The 18,651-nt window shown below is 48.2% G+C and overlaps 1 protein-coding gene and 1 long non-coding RNA gene across 2 annotated transcripts in view; one reads left to right on the top strand and one right to left on the bottom strand.

The window, feature by feature from the left end:
* The window catches only part of LOC115341743, a 101,634-nt gene extending 88,164 nt beyond the window's left edge, over positions 1 to 13,470 (top strand). Inside the window, exon 3 of the long non-coding RNA XR_005932497.1 lies at positions 13,404 to 13,470. This is a non-coding gene — a long non-coding RNA (uncharacterized LOC115341743). The remainder of the gene's footprint in view (positions 1 to 13,403) is intronic.
* Positions 8,781 to 18,651, bottom strand: part of HS3ST3A1 (heparan sulfate-glucosamine 3-sulfotransferase 3A1) — a 40,497-nt gene continuing 30,626 nt past the window's right edge. Inside the window, exon 2 of the mRNA XM_030015140.2 lies at positions 8,781 to 14,307. Coding sequence (XP_029871000.1) covers positions 13,689 to 14,307 — 619 coding nt within the window. The 3' untranslated portion in view covers positions 8,781 to 13,688. The remainder of the gene's footprint in view (positions 14,308 to 18,651) is intronic.

Raw genomic sequence — 18,651 nt, 5'->3', positions numbered from 1 at the left:
TCAGAGTTTTAGAGGTGAGAGTTGATTTTTTGAGATTTCTTTTCAAAAAGCTGTATTTACCCTTTTCTTTGACTGCCTGTCTTGCAGTCTTAGGGCCTGTGGGTAGGAATTATTTTCCTGGTACCCCATGGTGTGTTTTTTCAGGGTAAAATCATTTATATCCATTAAGTCTCAGAACTGTGAGGTGGAAATAGAAGAATTAATTCATACTCCATAGCACAGCTGGCCAACCTGCAACAGAGGACGATTAAATCCAGACTTAGATGATCAGACTTAGGCACCTAAATGAGTGACTGAAGGCTCTGGTCCAAGCTCAGATCATTGTAGGTCTTGGATCTCTTCTCTTACAGACTAAGAAAAGGTTGCTGTTAAGCCAGATAGATTTTGCTTGGCTCCTTCACTCATGGCAGGATTTCCAGGGCTTTCCAGGACTTCAGCCATTCTGATGGGTCTTCTCTGAATCCTCTTCCAGCTTTTCAACTTCCATCTCAAGGTGTGGAGCTGCCTAGGACCTTACAGATAGGATCCCACCTAAATTCTGGATACCTTGTGCAGGAAGCCACCCCGGTGGTTAGTGGTGAAAACAACTGCTAGCTAGCGATGAAAAGTCTGTTAGAGCTGACAAAGTTGAGAAAAGGGGGGATATCTAGGGGCCTCTGGGCTTGGAGAATGTTTGAAGTGGTATGGGACTCCTGTGGCAAATAATCAGTGTGTGTCCTGGAGGGACAAAAGAGGCCGAATACAGATAAAGAGCAGAGTAATAAATGTTGTGCCTGGTCTGTGTGTGTGTGTGTCCCCAGATGTGTACGCATCTGGAGTGATTTTGGAAAGTACTCAAATACCGAAGAAACCTACAGACATGTACAAATGGGGCCTTGGTGACTATCAGTGTTTCACCTGAAACACAGTATCAGCTGAATGGAAGGAGAGCTGGGGGTGGGCCTCGGCTCTGCAGCGGGGCAGGACGCAGCCTGCGGCTCTTTTCCACAGGCGGCTGTGATGCCCAACTGGAAAACCCCTGCTCTGGTACAGCACTGGCCACTGGGGCTGGGCTGGGTTCTCCAGCCACTTTGGTCTCTGGGCTTGGACTCAGTGAGTGATGAGAGTGAATCTCATTGAGGGGCTGGGATGAGGAGGGGGGTAACGAACTGTTTAGAGGGCCATGAATAGCAGCTTTCATCAGCTGTCATTTCCCATTACAACTGACTCAACATGGAAATGCAGCGCAAGGCCCTGGCAGGAGAGGTTCCCCTGCTTTCTGAGTCCCAGCCAGCTCCATCCACAGTCTCCTCTGGCTCTTTGGAGACTGAACCTTTCGGCTTGAACCTGCTACAGTGACTGCTAAAGGGCTGGCTAGACCCAGCAGCTGCAGAACACTAGCTCAGCTCTTGCTTGACAGCATGGAGAGGGGGTCAGAAGTGACCAGGACCTTGCTGTGAGTTGATGTGGATGATGCACAAATACAAACCCTTGCAGACTTGAAGGAGTTCTGCAGCACCTAATCTGAGCGCAAGGATGCCAAGTGCATGAATCTTCAAACAAGTCCTTATGTACAGAGAGCCTTCTGCCAAAAGGTAGCAGAGAATTTGATGTAAAAACAGAAATATGCTTCAGTTGCCTTGGAATACAATATCCTCCTGAGCTGGCTTGCATATCACTTCACAAAGATCAGCTGTCCACCAAACTACCAGTACCTCCCAAACCTGGCTGCTTTTCAGTGCTTGTGGGATGTAGTATAAAAAGAAAAGGAGGATGATTGAGTGTCTCTGTTTCCAATTGACCATCGTGCAAAGTGCCTAAATCTAAGCCTGAGGATGGAGCTACACCCTGTGTGTATGGATGGTTCAGGAGTTCTTGGTGGCATTTCTGGTTGGAGATGGGTGTGGTGGTGCTGGGAAGGAAGGAGAGCTTGGAAAAGGAGTTTCCAACAGGGAGTAGCCAAAGGAAGCTGATAGTTTTTATGCCAATAAATTGGAACTGGGATTACAAAGGCAGCGAGTAATTCTTATGCTCTGAAGCGCATTCATTTGCTTAATTCTGGGTTCGGGTGGTTGGTACAGGAAAGGATGGTGGCCAAGGGCTGAGCACGGAAATCCCCAAACCCCATATCTGACAGAATTATTCACTTTCCTTTATTGAACAGTGTGTGCGGGCAGCAATATGCCAAGTGTGATGGCTGGTGCTTGCCAGTGCCCAGAGACGCTGTGGATGTGCGTGGCAGGGAGGGCTGGGAGGAAGGAGGAGGTGGAAAAGCCACATTGCTCCAAGGCCAAGCAGGGGATGGAGCAGAGAAGGGGTGTGAAGGACAAATAACACTTCTGCAAGGGAGAGCCTTATAGAAGCAGCTGCTGCACTCCAGTTACTCGGTGTCTCCCCACCTGCAGCTCCCTTGAACCTTCCCTTTCATGCCTTCAATCTTTATTTCATTTGATTAATAAAAAACTTCTTTCCTCCTCTCGGCAGAGATACTGGAGCACAGCCCACGGGTTGGGAGTGGAGGGAAGGAATAGCTGCAGCTTGGCTTTTCCTCTCTGACCACCAGCCAGCTCCCTATCTCGGGATGGATCCAGCAGGAGCACAGGAGCTCACATCCAAGAAGCCCCAGTGCTCTGCCAGGGCCACACAGGTAGCAAAGAGCCTGATAAAAAGTCAAGTACAACATCTGGGAGTCTTTTTTTTCTGTTGCCTCCTCTGTATTTCAGAGCAGTAACTCTCTGATGTGCATGGAGGGCTTGCCAAAGCTCAAAATGCTCCAGTCTCCCACACGAACACCCCTGCGTGTGCACAAACGCATGCCCGTGTCCGTCTAGGAAATCTGGATCAGAGGACGACAACTATATTCCGAAGTAATATGTTGCTTGTGAGACCCTGAGGTCCTTTGCAGGAGAACAAGTAGTAGGCTGTTCTGTTTGGCTCTTTGTTCAGCCTTGGTGCTGCCGCCCCAGGGCAGAACAGGCTGGGGACAACTGACTCGGAGATCTTGTCCTTCTCCCTTCTCCTGCTTCTCCTGCATCCTCCCCTAAGAGTCTAAAACTGCAGCTAGTAGATAAAGGAAAATGAGCTAAAATACTTGTGTGAGAAGGAAATGGATCCAGGCAAGGGGGAATTGGCCTCCCTTGCTGCTCATCGGTGATGCCCCACGGACTGCCAATTAATTTGCTTTCCCACCTGCATCCCAGATGGTCTCAAGCAATGGACAGCTTTGCAAGGGGTGGGAATCTGCAGTCCTGCTCTCCCTGTGAGCAGCATGGCTCTGGTCTGGAAACAGTCAGCATCGCTAAAGGGCTGCACAGTCTAACAGCTTGTTTACAGTGGTTTTTCCTGGTGTGTACAAGCTACTGAGGGCCTGTAGGGATGGAGGCAAGGAGAAGCCTTCCTGATAGCCAGTGCTCAGGCAGGGAAGCAAGGTGCTGCTGGGAAACAAATGGGAGAAAAGAGCCCATGGGAGAGGCAGGAAAAGGTCAGAGTTGGCCCTCATGGTCGAGGATAGACAGGTTGACTTCCTGAGTCCATAGAGCCCCATTCCCATAACTGGGTATTTTGGGCCATATTTACCCCCTACATAGCAGCAAAAAATGATTTCGTTCCCACTTGTTCTGTGTTGGAAATCAAGTACCTTAAAAGGAGCCACAAGCTTGGAGAAGGGGTTTCATAGAATCATAGAATGGTTTGGGTTGGAAGGGACCTTAAAGATCATCTAGTTCCAACCCCCCTGCCATGGGCAGGGACACCTTCCACTAGACCAGGTTGCTCAAAGCCCCATCCAACCTGGCCTTGAACACTGCCAGGGATGGGGCAACCACAATATGTCTGGGCAACCTGTTCTAGTGTCTCACCACACTCACAGTGAAGAACTTCTTCCTTGCATCTAATCTAAATCTACCCTCTTTCAGTTTAAAGCCATTACCCCTTGTCCTGTCACTACACGCCCTTGTATAAAGTCCCTCTCCAGCTTTCTTGTAGGCCCCCTTCTCTTCTCCAAGCTGAACAACCCCAACTCTTTCACAGAAGAGGTGCCCCAGCCCTCTGAGCGTCTTCATGGCCCTCCTCTGGACTCGCTCCAACAGGTCCATGTCCTTCTTATGCTGGGGGCCCCCAGAGCTGACCGCAGTACTCCAGGTTTAACTCTTATCTTCTTGTCCAAAGGCTGGTCTCATGACAGAAGTGTTGATTGAACCTTCCTTAGTCTGGCAGGGATGGGGCTGCCCCGCACAGGGCTCCCTTGCTGCCTGCTGGGCGGTTTGCAGTGCTGCGAGTGCCCAATTTTGTTGTCTTTTGGGACATTGAGGAAGAAAAGTGTAGAATCCCGTCTTTGTGCATTCAGAGGGCAAGGATTTGATGCCAAGGATGGGCTCATACAAAACTTGGCTTCAATTTTGGTCATGGTCTCTGAATTCTACTTTTGTGAAACTATTGGTAACAGTGAGCCTCTGCCACCAGGCAAACACAGCCATGGATTTCACGAGTGGGTTTGAGGCTAACAGTTGCCAACCTCTACCTGGATGCTGCAAGGTTTGATGTTTGCATTTCTTACTGGTGGTCTTCCTCTTCCTCATCTTACTTTGCATTATTTATCCTGGCCTTTGGTGGCTGTACTTAGGAATGGTTACAGAGGTGACTTCAAAATTTTTAAATGTTCAGATCTGCAAATATTTTCATGAATGCAATCACAAAGTAGAATTTGGTGATTGCCAACTGTTAACAATAAATACTGGTTCAAGAAACCATCAGATCTGATGCATTTTAGGAGGGGCAGTGAAGCATCCAAAATGCACGCAGTAAAGTTTGTGAATAACTATTTTCTCCTTCTTTCTCCCGAGAGATGTCTTATCCAGCCTGGGAAAGGGAGTACGGCCATGTAACTTGACTGAGTAATCACTAATACCAACAAATAGCTTAAATAAATAATTTCCTAACAATAGAACTAGCAAATGATGTTCCCGTGAGCCATCCAGCTGAGAGACAGTAACAGAAGTGAAAAAAATTATTTCAGGAATTAATTGTGAGCAGAGAAGGAGTCTAGTGTCAGTGGTGCAGGAAAGAAACAAGAAAAGGAAAAAAAAGAAACCTACAGGAAAACATAATTTAAACATCCACAGAAGACACGCAAATGCAGACATTTGCTCAGTGAGGGGCCTCTGGATTTTTCCTAATGAACTCTAATGCAAAGAGGAAATTAAAGAACTCTGTTTTCCACTCTGCCCAGTTGCAAAGCGTCTGCGCAGGGAGCGGGGGCTGGTGCGAGGGAGGAATGCTGTAGTGCATGCTGACGAGTGGAGGATTGGGCCAAGGAAGAACGTTTCTGCTCTCAGGCTGACAAACGGTACTTGTCGGGTGGTTTTTTTTTTTTGACAGCATATTCTTGTTTGTTAAGCAAAGCAAACAACTAATTCAACAAAACTGAGACTTTAAGCCTGGATAAACTTCTTGACAGAGTGTTTTTGTTTTTTCTTTTCCTGAAAGGGTCTTCCAAGATGGTCCAATGTCTGAGACCGTTTCTTTTTCGAAATAGAAGCATCCAGTTTTCTAGTCTTATAATACTTTTCATTTTGAATTGTAAGCTAAGTATAGCATGAATGGGGCTTCTTTGCCGAAGGTTTGGGAGAATTGAAACCAAATGTTTAAAAATTATCTATCCAAAATGCTTGGCTTGACTGAACTCAGATGACTGTTGTTTTTTTAAAGCTGTAAACAATATTGAAATTCTGACTGTTTATCCCCATATGACTTGAGAATTGTTTACAATTTTTAGACATTTTTCAGGAACTAAAAACCTGTTTCTCATGTATATTTATGCTGGCAGCTGCTATCTAAAGGACAGCTCAGCTTCTCGAAAAGTAAAAGCATATGACAATTTTCTCTTTAGTAAAGCTGGTAAAATATGGGGTGTCAAACCAGGATGAATTCCCCTGGCCAGTTTGGGCAGCCAAGCAGCAGTCGCATCCAGGCAGGCTTCTCTGCGGCATTTCCCTCCGGGGCACTGGTGCCGAGGGTCCAACATGCACCACGAACCCTGCACTCTCCCTGTGAGCTCCCCAGCTCCGGGGCACATTGTGTCTGAGAGGGGTTTAGGTGGTGGAAACGTAGAGACTCCAACTTTGGATGGATATTCCCGCGCTGCCTGGAAAATGAGCCATAGCTTGTTTGACCAAGGTGGGATCTGCACCCGGGATCTGGCTGTGCAGGGTGCTGCAGCCAGGGCCGGGCTCCAGCTGGAGACCAGTCAGCTCTTCCATTAATAAGCTTTTCTGAGGCAGTGAAGGCCCAGATTTGTTCCTGATGGCAGATGTGATGATGTTTACGGGCAGTCCATTACTACACCAGCAGCATCTTCCAGATGCCTCTTACATGAGTGTCTGTTCTGGATGATACAGCTTGTGCCAGCCGGGATAGCTGCGGACCAGGGGGAGCACTATCTTATATCTTTATAATTCCCATGGCAGGTGGCTAGAGATGTGTCTATGGGATAGGATGTGCCCCTGAATTGGGGTCCTTGGACTGTGGCTTCACTTTGGACAATAGACCCTGTCTGAGCTTAGCAGATGTGCTCTTTTGGTCAGAAATGCTGATTAAAAAAAACAAATAGGAAATGACTCCTGGCAATCCAGCAAATCCTGTGATGCTGCTGAACTGATAATGTGCCTGGAGGGCCCCGGCCGGATGCTCTCCTCTGCCCCACCAGCCCTGCCCAGCCCTGCGCCTCGCTGGAGTCTGCCCCGATCGTGGGAGAAGCCTCTGGTCAAAGCACAAACCCTTCTGCCCACCCCAAAGCTGCGGGTCCCGGGAAGCCGCTGAGGCTGTTCTGCACCAGCAGAGCCCTGGTGAGCTGCAGACAAGGCAGCGTGCAGCTGAAGGCGTGCGGAGAGGCAGGTAATTAGATTCGTGACTGCGTTTGCCCTGTCGATATGATGCATTCGGCCACTTTCCTCTGTGCTCTTAAACTTGTCCTTCTCAGGAGAATTTTTCACTCCATTGCCATAGCTTCTGTGCCCAGCCATGGGGGGTCTCCAGCAGTGAGCAGTATAGAAAATCTATTGATTCTGTTCCATAAGCCCTGTACAAGGGAAGGTAAGTGCTCCCCAGCCAATACTTCTCAGTCATTTCCTTTAGATGTTGCTCACATGCCCTAAATCACAGCTGTCGGTGAGAGAACAAAAGAAATGAGCTGGAGAAACTGTGGCCGAGCAGGTCTAATCCTGTCTACAACATCACCATTGCCCCAGCGTTAATGGAGGAACTCGCAGAGGCCAGATGCTGGTGTGTCTGTGAAGAAGGACCCTCTGTTACCAGGACTGTTCCAAGTTGCAGGAGAGGAAATAGCAAAGAGGTTTGGCAAGAGAGACGTACTTGTGGCTGATAAGCTGTGTTTGAAGTTCCTCTGTTGCACTGAGGACCTCGGGTAACACACCAGCAAATTTGGCCTCCAGAAGTTACACGGTTGTCTTAAGAACCATGAGATGATTATTACTGTTACTCCTGTTTAACAATGCTGAAATGTAGGTGCTGAGTCTTTCTTGAAGAGCTCCCAGCAGCTTTCACCATGAGCTGGGCTGTCCGTAGGGCAATTCTTGGTCATCAGATTTACAAGATCCCAGGCCAAGCGGTGTGCTCGAGGCTCAGCACAGTGTTGGCCTTCGCTAGCAACTTCACACCCGGATAGATGATGCATCCAAAGCTGCGTTCACACGGTGCAGTACTGAGCCTGAGGGCAGCGTCGGACCTGAATTCAGGAGAGTTTTCCCCAAGGAGCAATGAGCTGCACCGCCTCCGGGATGGAGTGAGCTTGAGCAGCTCGCCAGCCCCCGCGCAGTGGTGTGGACAGGCGTAAGATGAAGGAGGTATAATTTTTTTCAAAAGCCATGGCTGGCCAATGTCTTAGGTAATAAATGCTATGAATTGAGGAATGCAGCCTTGTTATTGCCTGGCGGAGGGGAATTCATTCTGCACATTGGCTTCTCCAGAGTTTTCCGCCCAGGCGTCATTGACTTCTTACCACCACATAGATATTTCTGTATTTCAGCAAAATTCCCCACTTCTAATCTGGATAGTCCTTGCTGGGTGGAGTGCAAAACCCACATTGTTAACTCCGGATAACGGTAATTAAAAGAAAATAAAATCAAAGGTGCTCAGAAGAGAAATGGAAAATATTTCTGTGGAAGCCAAAAGATTATATTAAACTTCAGTGGTTTAATAAAATATTATGAAGTTTGGGAGCATATTTTCCCTGGGACTTAATCTGTTTATACATCTAAAAAAGTAAATAGAATATCACTTTACTTGACCACACAGAAAACCTGATATACGGGGGCTGCTCTTCTGTATATATTTCTTGGTGAATTGCTTCCACCTCAGGTTTCACGCAATGCACCGTGAGTTGGGTCCGTTCCTCCCCTACCAGGTCGGGGGAGAGCAGGAATTCATCAAACTCGGTGGCGAAATGCTGTGGACGTGGCAGGGCCAGCCAGCGATGGCTAAGGGGTGAATGGCGGGGGGAGCCAGGAAGACCTGACTTTTCAAGGTTGTTTGCCATCTAAAGAAAGGAGTATGACATTAAGCTTGCCGGAGAAACATGAAGTGGAAGATAAGGAGTCGTGGAAACGACGCCAATGATGCCACAGGGGAGTTCACAGCAGGCAGAGCCCCCCCGGCTGCCGTGGAGTGTGTTAGCTTTAGGAGACTAAAATCAGACACAAGTGGGTAATTCTGTGTTTTCCCCTTATTTCATAAACCTGCCCACTCTTTCCAGGTTGCTGCCGCCAGCAAAAAGAGAGCACAGCCTCTCAGTACCCGTAAACTTTATTAAATGTGTGCTTTTTCATTCTTAAATTAAATTAAAATCAGTCTGTTTCATACTGAAATAGCACCAAAGGGAGAAGGATGACAGTATCACCAAGCAAAAGGGAGGGAGGAGAGAAAACCCAGAAACTGTTATATACGAACAAGAATTTTTTTAATGGTTAAGAAAATGGGCAATTTTTATTTTTTTTTCCCCTAATCTGGAGACCTAACATTGTGTGTGCTAGTGTGTATGTGGGAGAACCGAGGAGGCTAAGGATCAGTGTTAGTCAAAATCGCTCAGTGCAGGGTAGGCATGGCCAAATCATTACTGGAAATTTAACTTCTTAATGCTGCACCCCAAAGACCACCCCGAATACCACGTAGAGGAGTCCCATACATGACACATTGGTGTTTATATTCCTTTTAACTGTGTAAATTATTGGGTGGCAGCATTTCCTTAGGACTTGATTGGATTCCCCACAGCATGAAATCAGCGCCAACTACAATGTGGATGCAGCAGCCCGGTCCTTGCCCTTCCAGAAATCGCAGTGATGCGAATTGCAGCAGCAGAGCAGCCAGTTTTTGTCTTGCCAAACTGCACTGGTAAAGAAAAACCTATTTCTCTGAAATTTTCCAGGTGTGGCCATTCCCACAGTTCAAGTTTGGCTGAAAGCTGCTGCTGCAGCGGGCTAAAGGGTGGTCTCACGTTCAACTGTCTTTCTGAATCGGGCTCTACGAGCCTGTGCTAAAGCATGTCATCATCAGTGGAAAAAAATCCTGATTTTTGAAGACTCTGGGGGCAATACTTGTGCTCAGCAGCCCTGTGCCAAAGCTCTTGGTGGCTTCTGTGCACCGGGGCTGCGAAGCCCTGTTTGTGGGGCTGGGCTGGGCAAGGCGCTGTGCAAACCCACAGAGACCCACGGCCTGTGGACCACGGGCACCCATGCAGTGCTGCAAATGATGGGGTGAAGGAGATGGGTCTGTCTGCTCAAAGATCATAGAATCATAGAATGGTTTGGGTTGGAAGGGACCATTAAAGGTCATCTAGTCCAACAACTCTGCAATGAGCAGGGACATCTTCAACTAGATCAGGTTGCTCAGAGCCCCGTCCAACCTGACCTTGAATGTTTGTAGGCATGGGGCATCTACCACCTCTCTGGGCAACCTGTGCCAGTGCCTCACCACCCTCATCATGAAAAATTTGTTCTTTATGATGAATTTGGCACCTGATGTTGATAGGATGCTTTATAAAGGGTTTTTTTTTCCTCTTAAAACAAATGTTCTAAAATCTAAATGTTGCACAGCATATAAGCCTAAGCTTCATCAGTGCCTAATGGCACATTTGATTATTGAAACCAGAAGGATTTTAATACACCTAATTAGTTTCTCATCATTAATGTATTGATTTTTCTGCTTTAAAAAAGAATCAAACTACATAGGTCATTTTTTTATTTATAGCTACTTTTGCTTTCCGCTCCTAATACACATGCTCAATACTGTAGGCCTAGGAGGGGTGCAGTTTTCAATAGTTTACTTCCAATTCTTCTTAGGTTAAAATAATCTAAACTTCATGGCTGGATTTTAAAATAAGCCTAAAGAGTTTAGAGGCTTAAATGTTATTAGAGTTCAAAGCAATTTGATTGCATGACCTCTTTTTAAAAGCCATTGTTCATACGTGGAGGGATTTTCAAAAATACTTATGGCCCAGATCAAAAAAATCAATTACAGTCTCAGATCCCTAAATAGTTTTACTAGGTGTGCAGCAAGGGATTCAAACCCTCAGAAATTAGTGGAAGTAAAACATTTGAGCATTTTTGGGAAAGTATGCCTATGTAGCTGAGTTCAGTGTGCTGGGAAGGGTTTTTTAAAGGCACATATGATAGGCTTGTGTACACACCAAAGCTGTACTGATTTAATGACAGTGATTTGGTGGCAGTTGTAGAAACTCATTTGTATGAAGGTGCTTGGTATTGCTATAGCTAGTTCAATACAGGAAGAACAATCTGTAGCACTATAAAGCTGCTTTATACTAGTCTAAATGTGACCATATGAGAGACAATAGCAATATAATTATATTGATTTTTTTAAATCATACTCTTAAGTGATATTTATACTTGTCAAAGGCCTGTACACGTTATCCCAACCTTAAGTCTCCTCGAAATACCAAAGAAACGGCATGCTTAAATCTTTTCAGCTTGGAAAAACGTCAGATTTTGTGCCTCGGTAGTGCTGGCACTGTTCGGTTGTGCCTCTGAGCAAGTGATGCCTTGTCCTCACCGCCAGCTCGACTTTTGCACTTGGATGGAAGAGCACAGCGTAGGAGGGATGGTGGCCATCTCCCATTCCTGCCCCAACAAGCCTTGCTGTTAGAAAGGTTTTCCCAACAATTAACCCCCATCTTTTTGGCTACACCTTAAGCCCATTCCCTCTTGATCTGGCCGGCATGGGCAGAGTAGGTTGCTCCCCTCGTCTCCAGCGACACTTTGGAGAGACCATTGCCAAGAGCGCAACACTCTTCCAACTTCTGGTTTGGGAGCTTTGAGCTCCAGCAATGAGCTGCAGGGATGCTGGGAGGGACTGTGACCCCGTGAAGCCAAAGCTGCATGACTATCCCTGATTTTCTCATGTCACCTCCTGCCTGAACATTGAGGGGCTGAAGGGAGGCAGGTAAAAGAAAGGGCTGTTGGGGGTCTGTGTGATCCCTCATCTGCCTTTCTGCTGTGTTTGCAGAAGGCAGTTACGTAAAATGTTTACCCAGATGTGGTACAGGACATTGCCATAAAGGGGCTTAAATTGGGACACACTGAAACAAGAATGGTGGGAAGGGGGTGGAGGTATCAATGGAGGTAGCGAGGGCGGCACTGAGCTGTGCCATGCCAGGACAGACTGGCGAGCACAGCCCGGCTTCGGTGCCACCAGCCCATCACCACTGCTCCACCAGCCAGGGCATGGAACGCTGAACTCAGGTAAGGCTTTGGGATGACAACGGTGAGAGAAGGTCCTGGGGCCTCGCAACACTAACGAAGTTATTTTAATTACCTTGGGAAATGGGCCTTGCATGCAAAACCATGTGGGTTTATGTCTTCAGGGGACAGGAATGTCCCAGGACTCTGCATCCTCGGGCACGGAGGGAGGTGTGTAGGGATGCGTAGGAAGGAGGAGGCTCAGGGCAGCCAGGAGGGAATGTGGCTCAACACCTGCAGTGGAACTTGGTGCCATGAAGTTGAGCAGGCACCAAGCTGTTTTCCTAACCTGTCAAGCAAGACAGCCCAAGGTGGAAATGACTCCCTCTTGGGTTAAATTGTAATTTCAGGTACAATTCTCTTTGGACACCTTGAAATCTCTGCTCTGCTGTGATTTTATTAAGATCTTGGCTGGTGTGCAAGGGGCCAGTGAGCTTGGTCCCCAGGCTTCTTCCTAACCAGATTACCAGGTGATATCCCACTTTGTTTTACCCCATCGGGGGCTTTTTAAAGTTAGACTCAGGAGAGGGAGCATCATCGTGTTGTGTTTATACAGCACCAAGCGATAATTAGGTGCTCCTATAGTCCAGAAAATGCTGAAGATAAAGAGCTAGCAGATAAATGAGCCCACAGTAATACAAGATCCTGCTTCACTAATAGATTTCTGTCACTGAGACATTTCTACCAGCCAAAAAAGGTGATAAGGATCACAGCAAAGAATTTAAAGCTCCTGGTTATTGCAAACAGGAGATTTGTTTTGCCTGATGATTTTTAAAGCCCTGCAGAACCAATGCTCCTGTTCCTGCTTCCCCCTCGGTTCTCCTTTAGAAAAGGACAAGAAGACTTCCATCGTCTTCTCCTCATTCTCTCCCCTTTCTGGAGGTGATTTTTGTTCATTTTTTCCCCACACAACCCTTTCTCCACTGTTTTTTCTTTTAAGACTGGCCCAACTTAAAACATTCTTCATTATGGCTTAAATAGCATCTGCCAGACACTATGAACTTGTTTCCTGCATACGGGTGGTGGGATGGTGGGTGCCCTATCATCTTCAAGACAGGTGTACCATGAGCATCATCTCAGTGTGGACCTTCCTTGCCCATCACCCAAATCCTTTCAGATGGACCCCCCCCGGAAAAGCACTGTGCTGTCAACGTAGCAAAAGGGGTGCACACTGCTGGCAATGGGGAACACTGGTTTAGAGCCAACTCCTGTGAATGAGGCCTTTTGACTACCTGGCAATTTTCATCATAGAGTCATTTGTTTTCTTTCACTTTTGGCTACCAAAATTGTTTTGTCTCAAAACAAAACAAAGGATTATTGGGTTTGGCTTCTATAAGATGAAAAATAAGTTTGGTTGATGAAAAGAGCTTGATTTGGGGGGGGCAAAAGTCAAACAAAAAATTGGATAAATGAAAAAAAAGTCACCAAAGTTTTCATGCAATAAAAAAATCCCCTAAGGTAAGGTTTTGAAAGCCAAATTAGATATTAAGCCTCCTTTGTTTCATTGTCAAAAGTGATGAGGTCTGGTCTAAAATGGCATTTGCAAGCCAAAATCTGTCTGACCTTCCAGTAAGGCTCTGAGCTCCCTCAAACACACTTGTCCCTTCTGGAGGTAGACCTGAGGACATCTAAAAACTTTGCACCTGCGTTTTTTTTTTACAGAGACAGTGCTAAACCTTGGGCCTATCAAAGGAAGCAGCCAAGCTGCAGGTGATGTCAATAAGACCAGGTTGCTGTTCATAGCCTCCTTTTCTGGATGGGATGCTTCACCTCATCTCTGAGAGAAGAAAGGAAACAAAGCAATGTCAAAATTAAAATAAAATCAGAACAAATCATGTTTCAGCACAACTATTATTTTTTTTCTGTATTTTTCCCCCTCTCTACTGATATGTAAAAAAAATATATATTATATTATATTTTCCTTTTCTTAAATTATTTTTTTCAGCCTCAGTCCCAGCCGAAGTCCTGCCCCGTCATCTGGTAGAACTTCATGTTGAAGGGCCGGTAGAAGTCCCGCAGTCTCTGCACCACCTCCTGGTCTATGTCGGGGTGGGTCCTGCCTTTCGTCTTCCCCAGGCAGTGGGGTTTGCTGCTGCCTTCCGCCTTCTTCAGGCAGGGGAACCCCTTGGTTTTGTTGAAGTAGAAGTGTTTGTCGGTGATGATCCTCTTGAGGCCCAGAAAGTCCTGGACCCTGCCCAGCTCCCCCGCGGGGTCGCTGATCAGCCTCTCCCCGCTGACAAAGAGGATCTGCCCGATGGGGAAGTAGAGGAGCCAGTTCTCCAGGTGCTTGGCATAGATGCCAATCTGGATGGCGCTCCACGAGGTGTCGATCAGGCCCGTAGTCCTGTTTTTGAAGGTCAGGCTCTCAAAGGTGGGGATATCGGGCTTCTTGGAGAGCGTCTGGGTGTAGTCCGAGATGGCTCTGGTCACGGGGTCCCGCACCACCACGATGAGCTTTGTGCCCTTGGACATGGAGGAGATGCGGGCTGGGGCCTCCTTGGTGACGAAGTAGCTGGGGGTCTTCTCCATGGTGATCTGCCCCTCCAGGGTCCTGGGCATGAGGTCTCTGAGAGAGGGGGAGAGAGGGACACGTTAGTGCCGAATGGCCCTGGGTGGGGTGGGGGGAGCTGAGCGCAAGCAGTGCTCCGGGGATGTCCCGGGTACCAAGGGCAGGATGCTCCTGAGCCTCGCACCTCCAGCCCAGCTCGCTTTCCTCCTTGCGTGGACTGTCAGGAGGCCCACAGTGCTCTGATTCAGCCAAGCATCTAAACACACTCCTGGTTTCCCACTTCCTTTGGCTGCCTATTACCTAGAATTAGACCTAAATCCATTTTGCCTTATTCAAGGCCTCTGAGGATCTTGAGGGGGATCCCACCTCCCTTCTTGCAATGGCACTGTAAGAACAGAGCACATCTCTACAGTCCTAATGTCCTATCCCTTTAAATTCCTCTCTGCCCACACTGGGGTTTCCTGCACATTGGCTTAAATTCCCTGGAATAACAGTGAATTTCTCAAGTAACAACACTCCCTTTCTGCAGGGCGCAAGGGATTTTCAAGGGCTGGCATGTAAGACTCTATCTTTTGGTATTTTCAAGGTGGCAGCAAGCTGATGTCACATAAAAATGTGCAATATCAGCCCCCTGACCTCAGCAATTTCCTTCTTTCACCCAAAGAAATCCTACATGCCGGCTGCTTTGGGAAGCTCTCCCAGCTGGGAGCGGGAAGGGGCTTGGGGCTCAGCCCAGAGTCCATCCTGCTCCATAGTCCCCTTGAGAGTTCAAAGCCCTCCTGGGCCAGGCATTGGGTGTGATTTGCTAAAGGGCCGCAGGATTTGGCCGCAGGATAACCTGAGGTCCCCTGTGTTAAACAAGGCAACCCAGAAAGGTGTAGGAGCCATATGAGTGGCCGTTTGCTCCTCCTGGGTGCTCCCAGCTCCCCTCCTTGCTCACCCCTGCCTGCCACACCACATGCCATCCCATCCCCTCACATTCGCATTGCCCCGTGTATCACCTCGGGATAGGAGCCAGCATCTGCAAAAACCCAGTGATTTACACGATCATCATCTGGTTACACAAACTCATCCCACCTTTCAGGCTCTCAGCAGTTTTCCTCTCCGCAGCTTGGTCTCCTTCCAACGGTCCAGTCATTCCCGGGGGGAATGGGAGATGGATGGGAGGTGGCTGCAGTGCCGGCGAGGTTCACCGCCATGCCACCAGCAGTTCTCATGGCAACTGCAGCCCCGGGTCCCGAGGAGCAGGGACCCGCATCCCCCTCACGCCCTGACCCCTCGTCTTTGACCTCGCCGCAGTTGCGACACCCGTGTGCTGTGATGAACTGCTCCCTGCCTGCGTTATTGTTACCGTCTTGCAGCAGCAACATCTGGTTTGCAAACCTGTGCAATATGCCAGCAAAATTAAACTCATCTATCAAAAAAGCAACAATGAAAAGCCAACAACAGCTAAAAACACCAATAACAACCAAACCCCAGGCTGAGTCGTTATGTTACAAATGAGGCAGCGAGGACTGACCCTTCCTAAAGCAATTCTTTCTATTTGCAACCACATTACATAGAGGCTGAGCAAAGACATGGTCCTAAAGAATCTTTGCTGGTCTCTGCTGAGGGTTTCTGTTTGGGGGAAACTCCATGAATTTGGGACATTCAGGCGGAGAAGAAACAAGCTGAAGGGTATGAGAGAGCTCTCACACATCCTGAAGCATGTGAAGACATCAAGGCAATTGTTGCAGACAATAAGGATGGAGACAGCTTCAAAACCAGCACGAGGATGGTCTTTGCCAAGCAGATACATAATTCTACGGTGGGATTTGCCACACCTAATGCTGCAAAGGCCAAAAGTGTGAATGGTTCAGAAACAGACTGGTCAAATTCAAGGTGCATGAAATGAGTAGGTGGCAATGAAATGTGAGAGTCCCAGAGCTGCTTCAGCCATAGGGATCCCCCAACCCCGATTGCCCTCAGCTGGGAGGAGATAACAGGAGAAGGAGCCCTACAAACCACCAGCTTTCATGTGCTCTTCTGTAGATACCTGATACCAGCCACCATCTGAAAGAAGGTACTGGGCTGGATGGCTCTTTGCTCTGGCCCACTGCAGCTGTTCGTATGTTATTTTGCTCAGGGCAGTCTCACGAATCACCTTTTTTCCCCCATGTGCACCAAGCCCTCATTTCTCAGATGTTGTATTGTTGCCCTCTACTTTGGAAACCCTGCAACAACCGGGTCACCTGGAAGCACCTCTGAAAGGCTGAAGGAGCCAGGTTGTTGCCCCCCTTCCCCACTGCCTGCCAGCTCAGTCCCCAGCTGATCCCTACCCCTGTAACACAGCCTCCTACAACTGCAATTTGCTGTTGAGCAAGAGCAGGAGCCGCTGAACCAGCAGCAGGGCGAGGGCAGCGGGAAGGCGCGCTAACTTCTGTTTGTGTTTTGATAAGTGTTGAAATCTCCGCTGTGTCTTCCCAAGGAGGAGCTTAACCCTTCTCATGGGGAGGCTGCAACACAAAAGCTTTCTTCAGCGCCCAGGAATGAGCACGCACCTCCGCTGCCAGGGCCGGCGGGCAGGGACACGCCAGGAGCCACAGGGAATGTGCTACCACAGCTTTTGGGAGATTAATTAATTACAAAGGGCATCTTTCATGGACATAAACAGTTGCCTGGAGGCCTCCCTGGTCTAATGGCATCTGGGTTTTATTGCAAAAGAGCCACTTGAAAAGACAAGAACCACAAAAATGTTTTTGGCAAGAGCAGCCACCAGTGGGCCCTGCCAGAATAAATGGATTCTGTTATTTTAATTTTAGTAGAGCTCGGGGCTTTATTTAATTACTTAATAGGGGAGGAAGACTTTCCTCAAAGGGAGCATTTCGGCTATGCATGCATTCATATCTGGCCTTTTCCAGGTCCGTACTTTCTTCCCAGCAGTGGCGTCCAAGACGGCCGTTCCTGTGTCCGGCCAAAGGTCCCGGAGGGAGCTCTTGGGGCTGCTGCTCACAGGAGCTGTGGTCCCCTCCCCACCTCAGTGGACTTCTCAGGACTTCACTTTAGTAATGCAACAGTTTGGATTTGTCTTCCCTCGGAGCCGCTGCAGCAAACCCTCCAGCACCCAGCCAGGGTGGGAGAGGTGCAGTTGCAGGGTCGGCTGCCTTGGAGGGCCGGGCTGGGGCGGGGGGGGTGATGCTGTGCAAGGGCTGAGCACCACGTAGTTACAGGTCCCAGCAACGCATGCAGTGCTGCTCTGGGATTTCCTGATGCACCCTGGGGTGCCAGTCCTTCACACTGTCACTTTAGTGCTGGGGTCACATTAGGATGTCCCAGTAACAGGGTCCCATCCCTGGTGTGGGAACTGATCTTTGGTGTCATGTTTATTATGGCTTTTTATATCTCTTTATGGATTGTACAATGATGCTCTTAAAAGGCTTGACTTGAAGTTTCCCAGGGCAAGCAGGGTGTTGGCTCGACCCCTGCCCTGGAGATCAGAGCCCACAGAGACGCCACCTGATCTGGAGCCCCTGTTCTTAGCAAGAGCACAGCTCTGGGGAAGAAAGCATCGCTTTATGTCAAGAAACCAGAAAAACATATCAGGCTCCTTCCTTACAAGACTGAACACTCAAGGGTTGTGTTTCTGGAAGTTCAGCTTGGACGAACAGATGCAATGATACGTGATGTTGGTGTTTGCAACCAGCCTATGCTGGGTACCCGCCTCAGCTCCATCAGGGGCTGGGAAATGGGTTAAAACAGCCAGTTTGCCTCAGCTGACCTGTGCTGCTGTCCCACCAACTGAAAGAAGCAAGAGAAACTGGTGATTAGTGAGAAAACAAGCATTGGTTGTTCCAGAAATTAGATTTTTGGATGGGGACAGCCTGTTTCATGTAGGAGTAGCCCTGTGCTGCTGTTTCTCACAGAAGTGGGAGCAGCTTTTGGTCACTGGATCCAGAGAACTCAAGGTGACTTTGCTGTTTGCAGTCCATCTGCTGCTTTGCTTCCAGCCGGATGAAGCCATGTCCTGCTCAGGACCTCCTGGGCTCCTTGGCAGCATGCAAGGCATTAAAAGTGGCTGCGGATGGACTTGCTGCAAACCTTTCCCACATAGATCTAGTCCAGATCTCTCTTGAAGGGAGGCTGACATTGGCAGATAAGGGCAGCTCTTCACCAGGCCTCATGCCATCGCAACCCAGAGCGATAAATAAAGCCGCTGTGATTACAGCAATCGGCCCCATGTGCTCTTTGGCCTCTAGTAAAACCTGCCCTAATCATGTCCGCATCTCCGCTTAACCCCAGAAGGTTTGTTCCTTCTCCCTGGCAGTACTAGCATGACTTTTAAAAAAATAATCCACCTGTCAGAACCTGGGTATCCAGGCTGGATGGATTGAAATGATCATCCAGAACAAGGTGTGCCAAGCC

The sequence above is a fragment of the Aquila chrysaetos genome, chromosome 5 (genome assembly GCF_900496995.4).
Source record: "Aquila chrysaetos chrysaetos chromosome 5, bAquChr1.4, whole genome shotgun sequence".
Taxonomy (NCBI): Eukaryota; Metazoa; Chordata; class Aves; order Accipitriformes; family Accipitridae; genus Aquila; species Aquila chrysaetos.
This window is presented reverse-complemented; position numbering and strand designations above follow the sequence as displayed.